Genomic DNA, 23,030 nt, shown 5'->3' on the forward strand with positions numbered 1-23,030 from the left:
TCTTCCATCCCTTTATTTTGAGCCTATGTGTGTCTCCGCATGTGAGATGGGTCTCCTGAATACAGCAAACTGATGGGTCTTGACTCTTTATCTAGTTTGCCAGTCTGTGTCTTTTAATTGGACCATTTAGTCCATTTACATTTAAGGTTAATATTGTTATGTGTGAACTTGAACCTGTCATTATGATATTAGCTGGTTATTTTGCTCGTTAGTTGATGCGGTTTCTTCCTAGCATTTTACATACACGAACATTTACTTACATATAGTAATCTCTCTACCACTGAATTCTTAATATCTCAGCCACATAACTGGGTAGACCATGTTAAGATGGGGCAAGTGCATTTTTCTTATAGGACCTGTAGAAATAAGAAATATAATTTTATCCTACCATTTTCCCTTTTGAGGTAGAAGTGCAGAATTTGTAACACAGAACAGGGATGGACACGTGAGGCTACAATCAATGATACTTTGTAGGTGATGCTGTGGCTTCCTGTTGCATTATGTCAGGAGGCAAGGTTGTCTCAGTATGGCTGATACTGAATTTTATCACTTGCTTAGGGTGATGACTGTCAGGACTTTCTATTGTAAGGATATCAACCATCAGGATTAATTCAAAGTCTTTGAGCTGGTGGCCAGCTCATTGCTTTGATCGTGGCTGTGGGTATGGGGGTAAAGAACAAATAATAGTAGGGGAGAGAATATTTCTAGTGTTTAGTTTTCTCTTCTTTTGTGTCAAAAAATCTCTTTCCACATAAACAGTGTTATAAATCATTCTCAGCTTGGCCTATTAATACCTGCTTAACCAGAAATGTTGCCAAAAGAGTGCCCATGCATTGTCACTATGGTTACAGTCATTCAGATTAATTATGAGAAACAGTACTGCTTACTTTTGTCTAGAAAACTAGCTACCCTTTATGGCATTGTTTCAAAGGAAGAATGTACCCCTGCTTCTTTGCAAACTTTGGTTCATGACATATTTTAAGTTGTGATATGTCTGCTTATGGTCACATGGAATCATATCTTTAAGGTTTACTAGCTTATTTTATCATTCACAACATACACTAATTAAATATTTCTCTTTTTTTGTGAAACAGTGGCTTTCAGTTACTAAGATGGCATGAAGCACTTGGTCTTTATTTTCCCAAGTGGGTAGGTGTGTCTGAAGTCAGTACCTCTGTAGTTTTATTACCAGTCCATAGAAGCTATTTCAGAAAAGAACAGCTGTCTTTTTCAGATGGATTTGGCATATTCTAGCCAAAATCAGGTTAGCTCTTCTCTTTTTTTTGTTCTTCAAGGAGCTTCTGTAAAGAGAATGTGTGCTATTGAATTCTAGGTGTTTCTCATTTCCTCTCTAGTACATAACCGACTTCCTTAGTGCTGAATCTTTAATTGAACAGTTCCACTTATAGGAAAGACTGGACTTGCAAAATGAAAACATGAGGAATATTGGGAAATGGTGAGTAATCTGATTTGCCTGTGATTGCTGGTCAGAAAGAGAAGTAGTAGAATTTGCAACTGTAAAAGTATATTGGGAACAGATTGCAGAAGGCCATGAGTGTCAGGCTTAGGTGTTGGAATTTTATTTGGTTAGCTATGAAGAGTTATAAAAGGTTTGTGAGCAATGCAGAGACATAATCTGCTCAGTAATTCCAAATTTTTATTATTTAAAAAAATCTGCTCTTTCCCAGGAGATATATGGTACAGGAAAAATGCCATCCTTTTAATGAAGTAAATCTCTTTCCTCTTTGGGATGTTGTATGAACTGTGTCAGCAACTCCACATTTGTGCCTCTCCTGCTTTCCCTTAACGTAAACACACCAGGATCCTCAATGAAGGATGCTGGCAGTGACAGCATTAGTTTAATAACTTCATTGAGGATTCTCTAGATGGTCAGTGATCTTGACTTTCTCCTATAGCCTAAAAGATAATGTATTTTAAAGGTTTTTCATTGCATTTTCAGGAGTTTGGGGGGAAGTTAATGAACAACCTTCATTTACAAAACAATTTTGTATTTATTTATTATCTTATTTACTTGTTTATTTCCAAAGTTTTCTAATGTAGGTTATTGTTATCCCCATTTTACATGTATATCCCCATTTTACATATCCCCATTTTACATATTTTACATATATTTACAGGCATACCTCATTTGATTGTGCTTCGCTTTATTGTGCTTTGTGGATAGCATGTTTTTTTACAAATTGAAGGTTTGTGGCAGCCCTGTGTTGAGTGAGTCTATTGGTGCCATTTTTCCAACAGCATGTGCCCACTTTGTCCCTTGCCGCATTTTGGTCGTTCTTGCAAATTTTCAAAGTTTTCATTATTTTATCTGTTATGGTGATCTGTGATCGGTGATCTTTGATGTTATTATTTTAATTGTTTTGGGGCACCATGAATTCCACTCATGTAAGACAGTGGACTTAATTGGTAAATATTGTGTTTGCTCTGACTGACTATTCCACTGAAGGGCCATTCCCCTGTCTCTCTCCCTCTCCTTAGGCCTTCCTTCTCCCTGAGATACAACAATATTGAAAATAGGCCAATTAGTAGCCCTACATAGCCTCTAAGTTTTCAAGTGAAATAAAAAGTTACATGGCTCTCACTTTAAATCAAAAGCTAGAAATGATTAAGCTTAGTAAAGAAGGCATGACAAAAGCTGAGATACTCTAAAAGCTAGGCCTTTTGTGGCAAGCAGTTAGCCAAGTTGTCAATGCGAATGAAAGACTTTTGAAGGAAATTAAAAATGTTACTCCAGTGAGCACATAAATGATAAGAAAATGAAACAGCCTTATTGTGAATATGGAGAAAGTTTTAGTGGATAGAAGATCAAGCCAGACACAACATTCCCTTCAAGCAAAGCCCAATTCAAAGCAATGCTATAACTCTCTTCAGTTCTATGAAGACTGGGAGAGATAAAGAAGCTGCAGAAAAAGTTTGAAGCTAGTGGAGGTTGGTTCATGAGGTTTAAGGAAAGAAGCCATCTCCATAACATAAAATGCAAGGTGAAACACAAGTGCTGATGGAGGAGCTGCAGCAAGTTCTCCAGAAGATCTAGCTACGATAATTGATAAAGGTGGCTACACGAATAACAGATTTTGGTAGATGAAACATCCTTATATTGGAAGAAGATGTCTTTCAGGACTTTAATAGCTAGAGACAAGAAGTAAATGCCTGACTTTGAAGCTTCAAAGCAGTGGCTGACTCTTTTGTCAGGGGCAAATGCAGTTGGTGACTTTAAGCTGAAGCCCATTGCTCATTTACTATTCTGAAAATCCTAGGACCCTTAAGAATTATGCTAAATCCACTCTCTCTATGCTCTGTAAATGAAATAACAAAACCTGAATGACAGCACATCTGTTTATAGCATGGTTTACTGAATATTTTAAGCACACTGTTGCAGTCTTCTTTTCAGGAAAAAATACTCCTTTTGAAATGTTATTTTTCAATGACAATGCACCTGGTCACCCAAGAGCTTTGCTTTGATGGAGCTGTGCAAGATGAATGTTTACAATACAACATCCATTCTTCAGCCCACTGATCAAGAAGAAATTTTGACTTTCAAGTTTTATTATTTAAGAAATACATTTCATAAGGTTATAGCTTCCATAGATAGTGATTCTTATGATGGATCCAAGAAAAGTCCATTGAAAACCTTCTGGAAATTATTTACCTTTCTGGATGCCACTAAGAGCATTCATGATTCAGGGGAATAGTCAAAATACAAACATTAACAGGAGTGTGGAAGAAGTTCGTTCCAGTCATCATGGGTGACTTTGAGGGGTTGAAGACTTCAGTGGAGGAAGTAACTGCAGATGTGGTGGAAATAGCAAGAAAACTATAATTAGAAGTGGAGCCTAAAGTTGTGACTGAATTGCTGCAGTCTCATGAAAAATCTTGAAGGGATGAGTTACTTCTTACAAACAAGCAATGAGAGTGGTTTCTTGATATGGAATCTACTCCTAGTGAAGATTCTGTGAATATTGTTGAAATGACAACAAAGGATTTAGAATATTACACAAACTTAGTTGATAAAGCAGTGTGAGGGTTTAAGAGCATTGGCTCCAATTTTGAAAGAAGTTCTGCTGTGGGTAAAATGGTACCAAACAGCATCACATGCTGAAGATAAATCCTTTGTGAAAAGAAGAGTCAATTGATGAGGCAAACTTCATTGTCTTATTTTAAGAAATTGCCGCCACAGCTGCCCCAGTCTTTAGCAACCACCACCCTGATTGGTCAGCAGCCGTCCGCACTGAGGCAAAACCTTCTCCTAGCAAGAAGATTATGACTTGTTGAAGCCTGAGATGATCATTAGCATTTTTAGCAATAAAGTGTTTTTAATTAAGGTATGTAAATTGTTTTCTAGACATAATGCTATCGAACACTTAATAGGGTGCTATACAGTATAAACATAACTTTTATATGCACTAGGAAACCAAAATATTTGTGACTCACTTAATTGTGATATTTGCTTTATTGCAGTGGCCTGGTACCAAACTCACAATATCCCTGAGGTATGCCTGTAGGTCTCACAGTCAGTCAGTGGCAGAGACAGAACTAAATTCCAGTCATTTGATTCTAGTCCTGTGAATTTACCACTGATCCATCTTTAGGGCTAGGAAAATGACTAAACTTGCATAACCTTCAGATAGTGTATTAGTAACATCCTTTTCATTTTTTAATGGTGAATTATTATTATCATATTTTATCTAACCAGTAGTGGCAAATATGAGGTGCAATGGACATGTTTTAGTGTCACTCTCATTAACTTGATAAGCATATAGCATCAAGCAATTCGTTTCTCTCTTTGGTGTTGGTGTCTTAGGTGTCTCATGTGTAAAATGAAGGGAGAGAATTATACAATCTCTAAGGTTCTCCATAATTCTGACATGCCATGATTCCTTTTTTCCCCAAACTACCTTTGAATTCAAACGTTGCAGTTTAGTTACTGAAGAAGAGTTCTATTTAGGCTGCAGATTAAATCAGCTTCCCCACACAATAATTTAGTGCACATTAGGAGAAAAAAATCAATAATAAAGAATAAAACCATAGAGCAATATATTGAAAATAATTTGGGGATGATATTTAGCATTGATTTTTGTTTATTTATTTACTTTTTGAGACAGGGTCTTGCTCTGTTGCCCAGGCTGGAGCACAGTAGTGTGATCTCAGCTCACTGCAACCTCCACTTCCTGGGCTCAAGTAATCTTCCAACCTCAGCCTCCCCAGTAAATGGGACTACAGGTGTGCCATCATGTCTAGCTAATTTTTGTGTTTTTGTAGAGACAGGGTTTTGCCATATTGTCCAGACTAGTCACAAGCTAACATTGCTTTTTGACTTAAAAGTTTTCAACTTTTTGATGAAGAATGATGCTAAGATATCAACAGTCAGCAGGAGGAAATGGAAATGCATTCTCATGGAAACTAGTATTTCAGTAAGAGAGAAAGCACAGTGTATTGGTCTTATATTCAGGATTTTAAAGAATTAATTTTTCATTTTTGTGGGTACATCATAGGTATATATATTTATGGGGTGCATGAGATGTTTTGATACAGGCATGCAATATGAAATAATCACATCATGGAAAATGTGGTATCCATCACCTCAAGCATTTATCCTTTGTGTTAAAGCAATCCAATTAGTTATTCTAAAATGTACAATTAAATTATTATTACTGATGTCACCCTTTGTACTATCAAATACTAAGTCTCATTATTTCTTTTTTTTTCTTTTTTTTATTATTATACTTTAAGTTCTAGGGTACATGTGCATAATGTGCAGGTTTGTTACATATGTATACTTGTGAAGTCTCATTATTTCTATTATTTTTATACACATTAATCATCCCCACTTTTCCTCAACCACTCCACTATCCTTTCCAACCTCTAGTGACAATGCTTCTACTCTCTATATCCATGAGTTCAATTGTTTTAATTTTTAGCTCCCACAAATAAATGACAACATGCAATTTTTGTCTTTCTGTGCCTGGCTTATTTCACTTAGCATAATGATCTCCAGTTTCATCCACGTTTTGCAAATGACAGGATCTCATTATTTTTATGACTGAATAGCACTCTATGGTGTACATGTATCACATTTTCTTTATCCAGTCATCTGTTATGGATATTTAGGTTGCCTCCAAATCTTACCTATTGTGAACAGTCCTGTGACAAACATGGGTGTGCAGATGCCTCTTTGATATACTGATTTCCTTTCTTTTGGGTATATACCCAGCAGTGGGATTGCTGGATCATATGGCAGCTCTATTTTTAATATTTTGAGGAACCTCCAAAGTCTTCTCCATAGTGGTTGTGCTAATTTACATTCCCACCAACAATGTATGAGGGTTCCCTTTCCTCTACATTCTCGTCAGCATTTGTTATTTCCTGTCTTTTGGATAGAAGCCATTTTATCTGGGGTGAGATGATATGTTATTGTAGTTGTGATTTGCATTTCTCTGATGATCAGTGATGTTAAGCACCTTTTCATATGCCTGTTTGTCATTTGTGTGTATTCTTTTGAGAAATGTCTATTCAAATATTCTGCCCATTTTTCATTGGATTATTATACTTTTTTCCAACAGATTTCTTTGAGCTCTTTATCTATTCTGGTTATTAATTCTTTGTCAGATGAATAGTTTGCAAATATTTTCTCCCATTCTGTAGGTTGTCCCTTCAGTTCGTTGATTGCTTCCTTTGCTGTGAAGAAGCTTTGTAATTTGATGTGATCCCATTTGTCCATTTTTGTTATGGTTGCCTGTGCTTGTAGGGTATTGCTCAAGAAATTTTTGCCCAGACCGAAGTCCTGGAGATGTTCCCCAAAGTTTTCTTGTAGTAGTCTCATAGTGTGAGGTCTTAGATTTCAGTCTTTTAATCCATTTTGATGTGATTTTTATATATGGCAAAAGATAGGGGTCTAGTTTCATTCTTCTGCATATGGATATCCAGTTTCCCAGCACCATTTATTGAAGAGACTGTCTTTTTCTCCAGTGTATGTTCTTGATATTCAGCAATTTTGGATTAACATTAATATTTTAGCTGTCTCATCACCTCTCAGGGTGATTAAAAATTATGTCCAAGGCTTTAGTATTCTCATCTGCAGATCCATCTAGAAAAGGTAATCTCTGAAGCCTTATATATTTCCCCTATGATTCTATGAGGATTCTCCTTTCTGCCCCATCTAGTAATTCAAGATTTTTTTTTCATTCAGTTTATGAATCTACTTCCAAGAAACTGAATTAGGCTACCCAGGATCAAGATCTTCCACCGTGAGAGTTAAGGGATAATGAGAAAGGGGTTTGCACGAAATTAGTTGAGCTGCCACAGCCCTTCCCCCTACAGCCCATGTCAGATGGATCTAGACCATTGGTGGCCTGAGCCAGGGGTGGACTGTCACCTGACAATGTACCTGTATTTATCTCCTCAGCATACTGATGTCAGTTTGTTAGTTCTGCACTACAGTTCCCTTCTTTCTTCCCCCTTCCCAATGGAGCATCTGTATCACTTCTTGTGATCTGTCCACTAAACCAGCCAGTCTTGTCTACTGTTGACTAGGTTCCAGTTCCTCTCTGGCCAAAGCTTTCCTTATGGCTTTTGTCTGATGAGGGTGCCAATTGCTTGTTGTTAATATTTATACTTGAATAATGCATTCGAGTGCATAAACCACTAGTCTGATAAAGAGAAAACACACTTTGAATGCTTCTAGATGTGAAGCAGTAAGCCTGATAATTTTAATATATTGTATTTTTTTTAACTTTAATACAACATATGTGTGAAGTTATTTTAATTTTAAAGATCCTAAAGCTATTACTAGGGGTGTTATATGGCTTGCCTAATGTCATACAACGAATAAACTCAAATGCATGTTTCCAGACTCTTTAAGCCTGCTTATTTTTTCCCATGTGTATCTATTATATAACTTGATTATTTCAACAGCTCCATAAGTTAAGTAGGGAAAGGATTACTTGCTTTGTTTTACTTTATTTTGCTTTCTGCTCTATCATAACACCTCGAACAGTAATAGACACATAGTTAATAAAAATGCATTGGATGATTAAGTGAATTAAATTAGGTTTATAAAGTTCAAACTCACTTGGTTATCAGCTACAGTGTGGCAGTTTAGAGTGAGAACTATTCAAATAAGATGTTTATACACTTCTGTAACTCTCAGGACCTTTTCAGAACAGAAGCCTTGTTCACTGTTAGGGATAAATATTATGGGGAAGACATACTGATGTTTATACTATTCTGTAGCTTTTTCTGAGGATCTTTACAGAACGGGAGCCTTGTTCACTGCTAGGGATAAATATTAGTGGGAAGATGTACTGACTGTCTCCTAAGACTCCTTCTTAACTAGAATCTTGACTTTTATAGCCCTGATTAACTGGATGCTAGGAATAGTTATTACATATGTATTAATGTCAATTTCCTGGGTTCAAGTTAAGAATGAGGAAAAACTGAGACTTAAAGACATACAAGTGCTGGCCGGGCATGGTGGCTCATGCCTGTAATCCCAGAACTTTGGGAGGCCGAGGCAGGCAGATCACGAGGTCAGGAGATCGAGACCATCCTGGCTCACACAGTGAAACCCCGTCTCTACAAAAAATACAAAAAATTAGTCAGGTGTGGTGGCGGGCGCCTGTAGTCCCAGCTACTCGGGAAGCTGAGGCAGGAGAATGGCATGAACCCGGGAGGCGCAGCTTGCAGTGAGCCAAGATCATGCCACTGCACTCCAGCCTGGGCGACAGAGCGAGACTCCATCTCAAAAAAAAAAAAAAAAAAAAAGACATGCAAGTGCTATAAGATGCTTAATGGTAGCTCCAATCACAAATACACCTGGTACTAGGACCCAGGATTTCTAGCTTCTGGTCCTTTACTTGATTCCACACCATGCTTCTTGACCCTTGGCAAAAGCCATATCTTTTACCATATTCCTATTTCCTCTGAACTACCCAGGGCCTTTATTTCTAGTCCTGTCAAACAACACCGAGCTCCTCCTCAAAAAGTGAAAGTATCAGTCACAGTGCCTAAGCCTCATTAGGTGATTAGTAAAGTGCATAGTCTTCAGAAGGACTTACAGAAGTAATCCAAATTGAAGAATCAGGAGGTACCTAAAGGACACTGGAAAGTTAGAGAAGTTGGATCATAGCCTTATGCCTGCCTCTCACTAGCAATATGACTTTGGGGAAATTTGGTTTCTTGTCTGTGCTTGTTTTCCTGTGTATAAAATGAGAGTGATTAAGGCATCTCGTAATAGTCTTAAAGTCTGGTAGCTTTAACATTTGATGAACTACTACTGCTTGGTTTCCCTATCTCCATAGGATGAGGGTAGAAGTAGGCCATATACAATTCAAGGATCTCTCTGACCCTGTTTTTCTGTGAACTTAAATTTCTCTGGGCTAGAAGTGAGGTAAGTTCTCAGTAACATTTCCCTTCTTTATTTTGATGCCTGTTTAATCATGCAACACAATTTTATCAACCAACTGTATACCGGGAAATGTTCTCAGTGACATTCTGTCTAGAATTTCTGCTTGTGTCTCTTTACTGCTGGGATGGGGCCAGGATATATGCCTGGCAAAGCTCATACCAATGCTAGAGTAAGAGTTCAAGTATTAACCACACTATCTGCCTCCTACACAAGCAATCATTGTGACAAATATGTAGTAATTGTTATTTTGGTTAAGATATAGGTCTATGTAATTGGCCCAGTCTATTAATTGAAATCTTCTTGAATTAAAATATCTAGTCATGTATTTTTTTTCCTATTAAGAACTATTATTTTTTTCTTTTCTTTACATTGCCTCAGGCTGTCTCCTAAGCACGCCCCAGATATTCCTGATGACAGCACTGACAACATCACTATCTTCACCAGAATCTTGGATCGTCTTCTGGACGGCTATGACAACCGGCTGCGACCTGGGCTTGGAGGTCAGTCCTTTTAAGATCTTCTTCTTGGCCATTGTTATCTAAAAAGAGTTATAAGGTGCCTTCAGTAGTCTGTTGGCCAATGAGATTAATGTAAAGCTGAATTTCTTCCCTATGAGCACTGAAAATTAGTCATAATCCTTCATTTCAGTAGGTGATTTCTCTGGTCTGATTTCAGAAGATTCTAGATTTTTGCTAGGTGCATATTGAGTAATACACAGATGTTCCATGACTCACAATGCTTTGACGTATGATTTTTGTCTTTATGATGTGATTTTGGGACATAGCCCAATGGATTTAGACTTATGACATTTCCAATTTATGATGGGTTTATTGGGATGTGGTCTTATAAGTTGAGGAGCATCTCCACCTCAAGGTTAGACAATGCCCATTTCTAGTAACAGAATACCAATACCTGCCTGGATGACTGGTGTAGTCCAGGAAAAGCTGAGAAACATGCCTTTGTTTTCAAAATCCTGAGCATATATCAGCCTGACACTCCAAAAAGGAATAATCTACTGGCTATGTGAGATCTTAGTTGGTTATCAGTTTAGTATAATCAGCAATATGATCGCAATAAGGTAAATGTATTATAATATATCAGGGGCTATTATAAATTCACAAAATGTAACCTAATGCTATTTTATAATTTGTAGTCCATATTCAAAATTTTCCAATTATCCCCAAAATGTACTTTATAGAAATTTTCATTGATTTAGGATTCAATCCAGGATTATGCATTGCATTTATTGTTGTGTCTCTTCAGCCTACATTCAGCATTTCTTTGTTTTTTATGACATTGATTAGATCTTCCATATTCATTTTCGAAGTAACACCATAGGAGTTAATTATGTCTTTGTCAGCACATTACTCAAGAAGGGACTTGATGTCTGTTTGCCCCATTACTGGTAGTGCTAATTTAGATGTTTACCAGGTTGCTGCACTCTAAAATTACTATATTTAAAGTTTATAATTAATACGTAATTTGTGGAGAGATGTTCTGACACTATTTTATGCCTTTTCCAGCTTATACCCAACAGTCTTAGCAACTACAGATTATCTTTGTGAGACTAATAACAATTATAGTGACAAAATGGTGATTTTCTAAATCTATTATTATTCTACACTTATTAAATTACATTTTATTGTAAGAAAAAAATCTTTTTTTCTCTTTAATTAATTAGCTAATGTCAGTATGAATGGATTCTTGTTTTATTCAATGGATTACAGACATTGATATCATTCATTTCAATAGACTATATTTATTTTGACTAAGATTTTTGCTAGTAATTTCCCATATTCCCTAGTGGAAGCCTATTCCATTTGGCTTCTGTTTCCTTTTGATATGCTCTCATTTTCTGAGTACTTTCTTATTATATGGCATGACAGTATATTCCAGACTTATTTTATACTTTCGATAATCCAGCCTTGGAATTAGTCATTTTTCCAAGCATAAGTGGTACCTTTTGTGGGAAATTACATTTATAATCAAATTTCTGGCTGCTAGGTGTCCTCATTACTGCTAGGATCTCATTGCTTCCAGGATTTTTCAGTAGATAGAACTGGGAAAATAGCAAATGCACACACACTCACACGTATATACACACACAGATGTATTGTATATATGTATGTGTATGTGCATGTATGGCAATGAGTTTACACTGATACTACTAATTGCAGTCCAGCAAGTACTTTTAATTGATACATTTACCCATTTGTTTAATCCTACAATATACAAAACTATTTTGAAATTACTATACCCATACTACTACAATAAACACATTAAGTAAAGTTAAAGATATATTTGCAGTTTTTTCATTGTGTTTTGATTTTGGACTAAGGCCATATAACACCTGCTTTTATATAAATAATGGATTAGAGTAGAGCAGTATTGAAGGAAGAGAGACCAGTCACAAATTAATCGCAATTTTCTAGGATGTAAAGAATGACTATGTGAATGCAGAAAATTTGGTGACTGCTTAGATTATGGGGTTAGAAAAAGTGGAGGAGAAAGGGATAACTTCTAGGTTCCTGGCTTGTATGGTTGGGTGGTGCTATTTTCTAAAATGGGGAAAACTGGAGGGAAAATGGTGCAATTTCGTTTTGTTTCTTTTGGATTTGTGGTTGGAACAATTAATATGGAAAGAAGAGAAAGAAAGTAAGGACCAGATTTACTCTCTCATCTTAAACAACCACAAAGAAATGAACAAATATATAGTGTTTTACAGAAATCAAACAAAGGCAGCACAGGATATTGATTCCTGAAAGAAAGAAAACAAACAAGGTGAGCTCTGTGGTTGCTGATGCTTAACTGATTGGAGAAAATTTTTAGGCTACAGTGCAGGGAGGGGAACCCAAATAGTGTCTGGTGGACTGTTTCAGTTGAGAAGAAGTTGAGAAATTGGGGATGCCAAGGTTATTGATTCATAAGGCAGAGGAGAAGATAAAGCTGCATGGAGAATAAAAAGTTGTGGGGGGAGAGAGAGAGAGAGAGAGAGAGAGAGAGAGAGAGGCAGAAATCTGTAGAGGGTGCTTCACAAGTTTTCAGGTATGTACTGCTTACCTCACAACTCAAGGATGAGGAAAAGACCACTGAAAACAGTGGGTAAAACTAAAACATCAGGGTTTGGAATAACTTGTGTTTTCACCAACCAGAGTTTCCACCACTCTACTTGGTGGAAACACTTTTAACACATGGTACATGGGGTAGGGTACTCAGAAGAATATGACCTCAGTGGCATGGCAAAATTATCCCAAGACTAAAGGCTGCTGTAGTCCCACCTGACAAAGGTTAAAATCAAACTTCAAAGACTTTAACTATTTCTAAGTAACTGAACATTATCTCAGAACAAAAATCAAAAAATATTTATAGCAATACAAAAATCTGATATCTAATGGAGTGGAATTCACAATGATTCCAGTCAAAAGTTTCCAGTCAAAAAATTTGAGAAAAATTTCCAGAAAAAAATTTCCAGTCAAAAATCACCAACCATACAAAGAAACAAGAAAGTACAAACCAAAAAGGACAGCAACGCTAATAAGCCTGAAGATATAGCAATAATAATTAGCAAAAACAAGACATGGAGAGAAAAAAAAGACTGAAAAATGAAACGGAAATCAGTGCACTGTGGTATAGCTTCATGTAGTCTAATGTAACTGTAATGGGATTATTTGAAGGGGGCAGAAAATATACTTGAAGAAAAACTGGTTTAAAAATTCTGACTTTTTGGGCAAATGACATTAATAGACATTTCTCAAAAGAATATATATAAATGGTTAAGAAACATATGAAAAACTGCTGAACATCACTAATCATCAGGGAAATGCAAATTAAAACCACAATGAGATACTATGTTCCTCCTGCAAGAATGGCCATTATTAAAAAGTCAATAGAGCCAGGCATGGTGGTTCATGCCTGTAATCCCCAAACTTTGGGAGGCTGAGGTGGGCAGATCACGAGGTCAGGAGTTCCAGAGCAGCCTGGCTAATATGATGAAACCCTGTCTCTACTAAAACTACAAAAACTAGCCAGGCATGGTGGGGTGTGCCTGTAGTCCCAGCTACTCGGGAGGTTGAGGCAGGAGAATCACTTGAACCCGGAGACAGAGACTGCAGTGACCCGAAATCATGCCACTGCACTCCAGCCTGGGCAACAGAGTGAGACTCCATCTCAAATAAAATAAAATAAAATAAAAATAAAAACAAAAATAAAAATAAAGTCAGGCTGGGCGTGGTGGCTCATGCCTGTAATCCCAGCACTTTGGGAGGCCGAGGCACGTAAATCACAAGGTCAAGAGATCAAGACCATCCTGGCCAACATGGTGAAACCCCATCTCTACTAAAAATACAAAAACTTAGCTGGGGGTGGTGGTGTATGTCTGTCGTCCCAGCTAGTCAGGAGGCTGAGACAAGAGAATGGCTTGAATCTGGGAGGCAGAGATGGCAGTGAGCTGAGATCACGCCACTGCACTCCAGCCTGGCAGCAGAGCAAGACTCAGACTCAAAAAAAAAAAAAAAAAAAGTCAATAGATGTTGTTATGGATATGGTGAAAGGGAAACATTTATGCACTGCTAGTGGGCATGTAAATTAGCACAACCTCTGTGGAAAACAGTATGGAGATTCCTTAAAGAACTAAAAGTAGAGCTACCATTTGATCCAGTAATCCCACTACTTGGTATCTATTAAAAGGAAAAGAAGTCATTATGTAAAAAAGACACATGCACACATATGTTTATTGCAGCCCAATTCACAATTGCAAAGATATGGAACCAACCTAAGTGCCCATCAACCAATGAGTGGAAAAAGAAAATGGGATACATACTACTTGGCCATACAAAGGAGTGGAATAATGTCCTTGCAGTAACTTGGGTGGATGGAGCTGGAGGCCATTATTCTAAGTGAAATAACCAAGAAATGGAAAACCAAATACTATATGTTGTCACTTATAAGTGGTAGCTAAGCTATGATTACACAAAAGCAGACAGAGTGATATAATGGACTTTGGAGACTCAGAAGTGGGAGGTTGAGAGGGAGGTATGGGAAAAAACAGTACATATTGGGTACAATGTACACTACTCAGGTGATGGGTGCACTAAAGTCTCAGAATTCACCACTATGTAATTCATCCATGTAACCAAAAACACTTGTACCCCAAAAGATATTGAAATAAAAAAATTAAACAGTTCTAACTTTGATTAAAATTGCAATCTCCCCAACCAAGAAAGTCAACAACTCCAAGGACAAGAAGCATGAAGAAAATTACACCAAGAGAAAGGAGAAAATTGCTTAGAACCCATGATAAAAAGAAAATCTGAAAAGCAAATAGAGTAAAAGAAGACATTATGTACAGATGAAAAACTTTGAAGGATACTAGACTTTTTGTCAGAAGGTAGTGGAGCAACAGCTTTAAAGTACTGAGAGAAAAACAAAAGCCAGCCTAGGATTCTATAACCAGAAAAAATAAATTTCTCCCAAAAAGGCAAAATAAACACTTTTTTCAAACACATAAACACTTAAAAAGATTCATCACCAGCAGATCTGTACTGGAAGAAATGTGTCAGCACAAGGAAAATGATTTCAGATAGAAATCTGGATCTATACAAAGAAGGGAAGGGCAGTGGAAATGGAAACTGTGGGTAAATGTAAAATAGTTCCTCATTAAAAAAATCTCATTAAATGATAAGTAAATACTTAAAGCAAAAATAATAACCATGTATTGTGTAGCTTGTAATATATGTATAAGGAAAATGTATGTCAATGAAAGCACAAAGAAGTGGAAATATGCCGTTGAACAGTTTTATATTACACAGAAAGTGAGATAATATTACCTGTAGGTAAACTGTGATAAGGATCGTGCACTATAGAACTTGAAAATGATAGCTAATAAAGCAACGAAGGATATAAAAATGTAATAAGAAAAATATTCAATCCATAGGAAGGCAGAAAAAGAGGAAAAGGTAACAAAGAATAGAAGAAACAAACAGAAAACAAATAGCAAGGTTGTAGATTTAAACTTAACTACACAGATAATCTCATGAAATATAAATAATCTAAACACCCATATTTAAAGGCAGAGGTGGTCAGATGGGATTTAAAAAGAGCAAATTTCTCCTTGAGAGAAATGCACTTTAAATAGAAAACCACAAGTGGGTTAAAGATAAAATGATAGGAAAAGATGCATCATACTAACACGAATTAAAAGAAGGTTGGAGTAGTTATTTTAATATCAGAAAAAGTAGACATGAGAGCAAAGAATATTACTAGGAGTACAGACTGAGAGGTGAAAAGAGAAAGAGATGGTCTATAATATAGTTAGAGATTTCAACAATGCCCTCATTAGATAATGGAACAAGTAGACAGAAAACAAGTAAAGGAAGCAGAAACTTGACCCACGCTAACAACCAACTTTACCTAACTGGCATTTATAGAACACTCCAATCAGCAACAGCAAAATACACATTCTCTTCAAGTGTACTGGAACATCTATGAAAATAGACCATATTGTGCATCATAACTTTAAAAAAAATTACAACATAGGCTGGGGGCAGTGGCTCACATCTGTAATCCCAGCACTTCGGGAGGCCAAGGTGGGCAGATCATCTGAGGTCAGGAGTTCTAGACCAACCTGGCCAACATGGTGAAACCCCGTCTCTACTAAAAATACAAAAATTATCTGGGCGTGGTGGTGTGTCCCAGCTACTTGGGAGGCTGAGGCAAGAGAACTACTTGAACCTGGAAGGTGGAGGTTGCAGTGAGCTGAGATCACACCACTGCACTCCAGCCCGGGTGACAGAGCAAGACTCCATCTCAAAAAATAAAAATAAAAAATATTACAACATAATGGGTGCTTTTTCCTGACTTTATGTTTTTGTTTGTTCCATTGAAGATTGGATGGCTGCATTTGGGTTTATTTATTAATATTTTTAAAATGACAATACTACTCAAAGCAATTTACAGACTCAATGTAATCTCTACCAATATACCAATGACATTCTTCATAGAAATAGGAAAAAAAATCCTTAAATGTACATAGGATGACAAGAGACCCCAAATAGCCAAAGCAATTTGAAAATAAATAACAAAACTGGAGACATCACACTCCCTGATTTCAAAATCAACTGCAAAGCTGTAGTAATCAAAACAGCATCATACTGGCATAAAAACTGACACATAAACCAGTGGAACAGAATAGAAAACCCACATGTAAATCCACATATTTACAGCCAATTTATCTTGAATGAAAGATCCAAGAACATACAGTGATAAAAGGACAGTCGCTTCAACAAATAATGCTGGGAAAACTGGATAATTATATGCAGAAGAATGAAACTCAACCCCTATCTCTCATCATACACAATAATCAAGTCAAAATAAATTAAATACTAAAATCTAAGACCTGAACTATAAAACTATTGGAAGAAAATATTGGGGAAATGCTCCAGGAAGTTGGTCTGGGCAAATACTATTTTCGTAAGACCTCAAAAGCACAGACGACAAAAGCAAAAATAAACAAATGGGATTCTATCTAGCTAAAAAACTTCTGTGCTGCAAAGGAAACAATCAAAAAACTGAAGAGATACCCACAAAACGGGAGAAAATATTTGCAAGCTACCTATCTGACAAGAGATTAAAAACTAGAATATATAAGGATCTCAGAAAACTCAATAGCAAAAAATAAATAATCCAATTTAAAAATGGACAAAAGATCTGAATAGACGTTTCTCAGAAGAAGACATACAAATGGTCAAGAGGCTTTTGAAAAAATGCTCAAAATCATTAACAATCAGGGAAATGCACATCAAAACTACAATTATATATCATCTCAACTCAGTTAAAATGGCTGTTACCCAAAGGTTGGACAATAACAGATGCTGGTGACAATACAGTAAAAGGAGAGCCCTTGGACACTGTTGAGTGAAATGTAAATCAGTATGGGCACTATGCAGAACAGTGTGGAGATGATTCAGAAAGCTAAAAACAGAGCTACCATATGATCCAGCAATTGCACTATTGGGTATATATCTAAAATGAAATAAATCAATATATCCAACAGGTGTCTGTACTCCTGTGTTTGTTACAGCACTATTTACAATAGCCAAAATATGGAATCAACCTAAGTGCCCATTAACAGATGAATGGATAAAGAAAATGTGGTATATGTATATCATGGAATATTATTCAGCCATGGAAAATTACAAAATCTCTTTTTTTCTGTTTTTATTTGTTGTTGTTTGTTTTTTAATTTTTTTTAAGGCAGGGTCTTGCTCTGTTGCCCAAGCTGGAGTGCAGTAGCATGATCATGGCTCCCTGCAGCCTTGATCTCCTGGGCTCAAGGAATCTTCCTGCCTCAGCCGCCTAAATAGCTGGGACTACGGGATAATTTATTGTTTATATTTATTTTTTGTAGAGACAGGGTCTCACTATGTTGCCCAGCCTGGTCTTGAACTCCTGGGCTCAAACAATCTTCCCACCTTACCCTCCCAAAGTGCTGGGATTACAGTCGTGAGTCACCATGCCAACCGAAATAATGAATTCTTGTCATTTGCAGCGACATGGATGGAACTGGAGGTCTTTGTTAAGTTAAACAAGCGCAAGCTCAGAAAGACAAATATCACATGTTCTCACTCACGTGTGGGCCTTAAAATAGTGGATCCCATGGAGTTAGAGAGTAGATTGGTGGTTACTAGAGGCTGGGAAGGGTAGGAGGAAGGGAGAGATGAAGAGAAGTTGATTAGGTATAAATATACAGTTAGATAGTAAAAATAAGACCTAGTGTTAGTACAATCAATGGGGTGACTTTAGTTTACAATATTGTATTTTTATTTCAAAATAGCTAGGAGTGAAAAATTTGAACAGTTCTAGCACAAAGAAAAGATGCATATCTAAGGTGATGGATATCCTAAGTACACTGATTTAATCTTTACAAACTATATGAATATATTAAATTATCACATGTATCCCAAAGCCATGTACATCTGTTATGCACCAGTAAATTTGTTTTTTTAAAAATATTTTGTCAAAAAAAATATTTTGTCTTGATTCTGAGTGTTATCTTTGGGGGAGTCCACATGATCAAAAACTCTGCAACCATAACCTCAAGTTTCTCTCTCCTTGTATCTTTTTAATGAATGTATTAATCAAATCTGAATCCATCTAGAAGGGGAATTGGAAGACATCTATGACTCTGACTTGTCTCTTGTAGCCAACAGATTTCCTCTTGAAGCTGTTTAAATAGAATTGGGGGACCACTTGAGATCCCTTTGAGACATACTATTCTGTGACTCCTAAAATCATTTTCTGCATAATATTTAAAACTTTTCCTGGGGCCGGGCGCGGTGGCTCAAGCCTGTAATCCCAGCACTTTGGGAGGCCGAGACGGGCGGATCACGAGGTCAGGAGATCGAGACCATCCTGGCTAACACGGGGAAACCCCGTCTCTACTAAAAAATACAAAAAACTAGCCGGACGAGGTGGCGGGCGCCTGTAGTCCCAGCTACTCGGGAGGCTGAGGCAGGAGAATGGCGTGAACCCGGGAGGCGGAGCTTGCAGTGAGCTGAGATCCGGCCACTGCACTCCAGCCTGGGGCACAGAGCGAGACTCCGTCTCAAAAAAAAAAAAAAAAAAAAAAAACTTTTCCTGAAACCAGCTTCTGGAAATTATAATGCAGAGTCTTCTGGAGACTCCGAATTACAAAACTGGAGTCTTTCTAGGAGGCCAACAACATGCTTTTCTCTTTATTAATTAGCTGTTCCTGAAAGGTTCGGTTCTACTCATCTTGTTTTCTGGTCTCACTGAATTTTGTATGAACTAAGAAATTTCACTAAACTTACATAAAGGCAGCAAGTATTTCTAGATGTGTATGTTGTCTTAGGAAAACATTGCTCATTGACAAGTTATAGATTTAAACTTATGGGATGGGTGGGATGATTGTCAAGCAAGGGATGGAAACTCGTGGTTGGTAATGAAGATGTTTGTCTGGCTGCCAAAAGGATTTTATTTTTGTTACATTAGAACAAGAAACAGGTTTAAATTGTACACAATCCAAGCTACATATTCATTAGGAGTGATATGGAGAAGTGGAGGCATTGTGAACTGAAGCAGGAACAGTTTCTTAGCATTAACTTGGTCATTGGCTATGTTAAAATCACTCTCCTTAGAGCCATTATTATAACTAAGTTTTAACTATAAAGCTAAAAATTAAAGGGGGGAGATATTGAATATAAAAAATAAAGGCCTGTGGTGGGGTGGGATACAAAAACCTTTAACATAGGTCTCAGTAACAGCCCTTTTGGGGGCCAACAGTTGTTCCTTTCCTTGGACCTCAGTGCTAAATACATTAAGAAAATATACTTCAAAAAACTTTGAAATTGGCAGGATGCTGTGGCTCACCCCTGTAATCCCAACACTTTGGGAGGTTAAGGCAGGAGGATCGCTTGAGGCTAGGAGTTTAAGACCAACCTGGGCAACATAGTGAGACCCTGTCTCTACAAAACAATAAAAAAATTTGCTGGGCATGGTAGCATGCAACCGTAGTCCCAGCTACTCAAGAGGCTGAGGTAGCAGGATCACTTGAGCTCAAGAATTAGAGGCAGTGAGCCATAACTGTGCCACTGTACTTCAGCCTGGGTAAACAGAAAGAGACTCAGTCTCTGAAAAAAAAAAAATATTTGCAGTTTCAGATGGTGGGTATAGTAAAAGCCCAGACATCACCGCTATGCAATATATCCATGTAACACAACTGCACTTGTACACTTAAATCTATAAAAATAAAATTTAAAAAATTATTTGAAGCTTTTAATAGTTCCAGAGGTTAAAGGTTTGTTTGGTATTTGTTCTGATTGCAGAAGGGCTCCTTCTAGCTTTCTTTTTCCCAGTTTCTCTCCAGCAAACTAGCTGGTCTACAGTTTAGTCTATATGTCCAATGTATCCTTCAGTTTTCTCCTAATTGCCTTTCACTACAGTCTCCATTGTTTTTGAGAGCACCCCTAGGCTTGAACTTCTCCATACTTTGTTGCAAATGAAGTCAGTTACTTTGGGGAATGATCTGATGCTGTCTCTTCCATGGTCTGCTTGTCTCTTGGGCAAAATCTCTTAAGCTATGGTTCTAGTTCTTGGGGTGAGAACAAGGCATACTTTTCTCTGAGGAATGACCCTATATTAGTTGCTGAGTGCTTGGTAGAGGGGTGATGGCAGTGACCCCAGGTCTCCTCAGCTTGCATTTTTCAGCATGGACCACTGCTCCATTAGCCAGATCAAGAGAACTTGAGGCCACAGTACTCTCAGCAGTGCTATGCCCAAGTTAGAGTCTCCATGCCATAAGTGAGGGCTGGGAGCAAGAAAGGAAGAAACTCTCAGCCAAAGTTGCTTAGAATTTAGCTCAGCAACAGGTAGCTTATTCCTGGATGAGAAATGCTGATGTGGTGCCTTTCCCAGGAAGATAGCTCTTCAACTGGGAGATGGGGGAAGAGAGAGCCCTGTGCTCTTGGTTGCACACATCTAGAATAGAGTTTCTGTTTCACTGAGCTGGGGGATGGGTGGGAATGGTTCTCGATTTAAATATTCTAGCCTCTTGCTTTCTTACTCAGTTTTAGATTTTCTTCAATACATTTTTTCCTTGAATAAATTTTTTTAACTTTATGTATGCCCATAGGAGCATTTTCAGAAACTTTATTTTGTTGTTTCAAAAATAAATTTTAGACCAGGCATAGTGGCTCATACCTGTAATCCCAGCACTTAGGGAGGCAAAGGTATGAAGATTGCTTGAGCCCAGGAGTTTGGGACCAGGCTGGGCAACATAGCCAGACCTCATTCTCCACAGAAAGGAAAAATAATAATAATAAATTTCTGTTTCACTGAAGAGCAGGTCTGCAGAGTTCCTCATGTTTTCATATCAGAAGTGAAACCTCTAGTAGCTTTTTTGTAGATTCATCAGATAATATGCTTAAATGATTATGTCCTATAGGAAGAAAGACCATTTTAATTCTTCCTGTGCAATATGGATGCTCTTTTTTCTTTCTTTATTGCACTGAGTAGACTTCACATATAATGTTGAATAGACATGGTGAAAGCAGACACCATTGTCTTGTTCCTGATCTTAGGGAGAAAGCGTTCAGTCTTTCAACATTAGATATGATGATAGGTGTAGCTTTTTCTTAGATGAAATTTATCAATTTTGAGAAGTTTTCTTCTACTCCTAGTTTGCTAAAATTTTTTAACAGGAATGTCAGAATTTTTCAGTTGTTCTTTCTGTGTCTATTAGGCTAGTTATATAATTGTTCTTTTTAGTGTGTTGATACAGTAAATAACAATGATTGATTTACATATGTTTAGGCCAACCTTCATTCTCATGATAAATGTCACTTCTATCTTAATTACTATATATTTATGATAGGTTTGATATCTGGTAATATAAGTCATCCAGCCTTGTTATTTTCAAGATTATCTTGAGTATTCATGGCCTTTCGAATTTCTAGATAAATTTTATAATCAACTTATCATTTTCTGAGAAAAAAAATCTACTTAGTTTGGCTTCATATTGAATATATAAGTAAACTTGTGGTGTTTAAAAAAATCTTTATAATACTGAATGTTCTAATTCATAAATTAGTATATTCCTCTTTATTTTATTCTGTAATTTCTCTCAATAATGTTTTGGCCTTTTCACTTTCGAGGTCTTACATATTTTTGCTTGATCTATGCCTTGAGATATGATTTTTCATGCCATTTAAAAAATTTGTTCTTCAATATAGGAGGATTAGGGCAAAAAAAAGATAAAATAAAATTTGTTATAGCTATGTAGAGATACGATTGGTTTTGCACATTGCCCTTGTATCTAGAAGCCTTCTTGTACTGACTTATTAATTCTGACATTTGTCTACAATTTCTTTTAGATTTTCTGCATACAAATTCATATCATCTTCAATTACAGTAGAACAGAAGAAGTAATAGCAGCTATCCTTCTTTTGTTTCTTATTTCAGTGGAAAGCTTTTGATATTTCACCATTAATAATGGAATTTGTTGTAGGTTTACTTTGTAAATTTTTTTATATGATTTAAGGAAGTTCTTTTCTCTTCCTAGTATGCTGGCAAATGTAAGAATAAACTGCATTTTATCAAATGCTTATTTCTATACCTATCAAGATTACCATGTGATTTTTTTTTTCCATTTTTCTGTTCTTACAATGAATTAAATTTATATCATGAATTAATTAAATTATGAATGATAAACCACCCTTGCATTCCATAAATAAACTGTTTGATCATGATGCATTATTTTATATATCATTGTATTTCACTTACTAGTATTTTCTTTGAAATTTTGCATCACTTTTAATGATAGACATTGATCTATCATTTTCCCTTTTTTGCAATGTCTTCGTTTCAGTTTTGATAATAAATGTAAATATTTATATAAATATAAATATAAAATCCCATTTATTTTCAGTCTTTCTGTTTTTCTAATGTAGAAAAAGCTATACATTTCATCTAAACAGTGATTTAGCTGCATTCAAAATCCAGCTGAATTATATCATCTTAAAAATATCATTTTATCTGATTTGTAATGTGTATATTTCTCCTTTTGCATCTCTCAATTTTTACACATACACAT

General features: G+C 36.6%; 1 protein-coding gene across 1 annotated transcript in view; it reads left to right on the forward strand.

Moving 5' to 3' along the window:
• Positions 1 to 23,030, forward strand: part of GABRA3 (gamma-aminobutyric acid (GABA) A receptor, alpha 3) — a 302,277-nt gene that overhangs the window by 125,939 nt on the left and 153,308 nt on the right. The window contains exon 3 of the mRNA XM_011974177.1: positions 9,803 to 9,924. Within this exon, the coding sequence (XP_011829567.1) occupies positions 9,803 to 9,924 (122 nt within the window). The remainder of the gene's footprint in view (positions 1 to 9,802; positions 9,925 to 23,030) is intronic.

The sequence above is a fragment of the Mandrillus leucophaeus genome, unplaced genomic scaffold, assembly GCF_000951045.1.
Source record: "Mandrillus leucophaeus isolate KB7577 unplaced genomic scaffold, Mleu.le_1.0 Scaffold1421, whole genome shotgun sequence".
Classification (NCBI taxonomy): Eukaryota; Metazoa; Chordata; class Mammalia; order Primates; family Cercopithecidae; genus Mandrillus; species Mandrillus leucophaeus.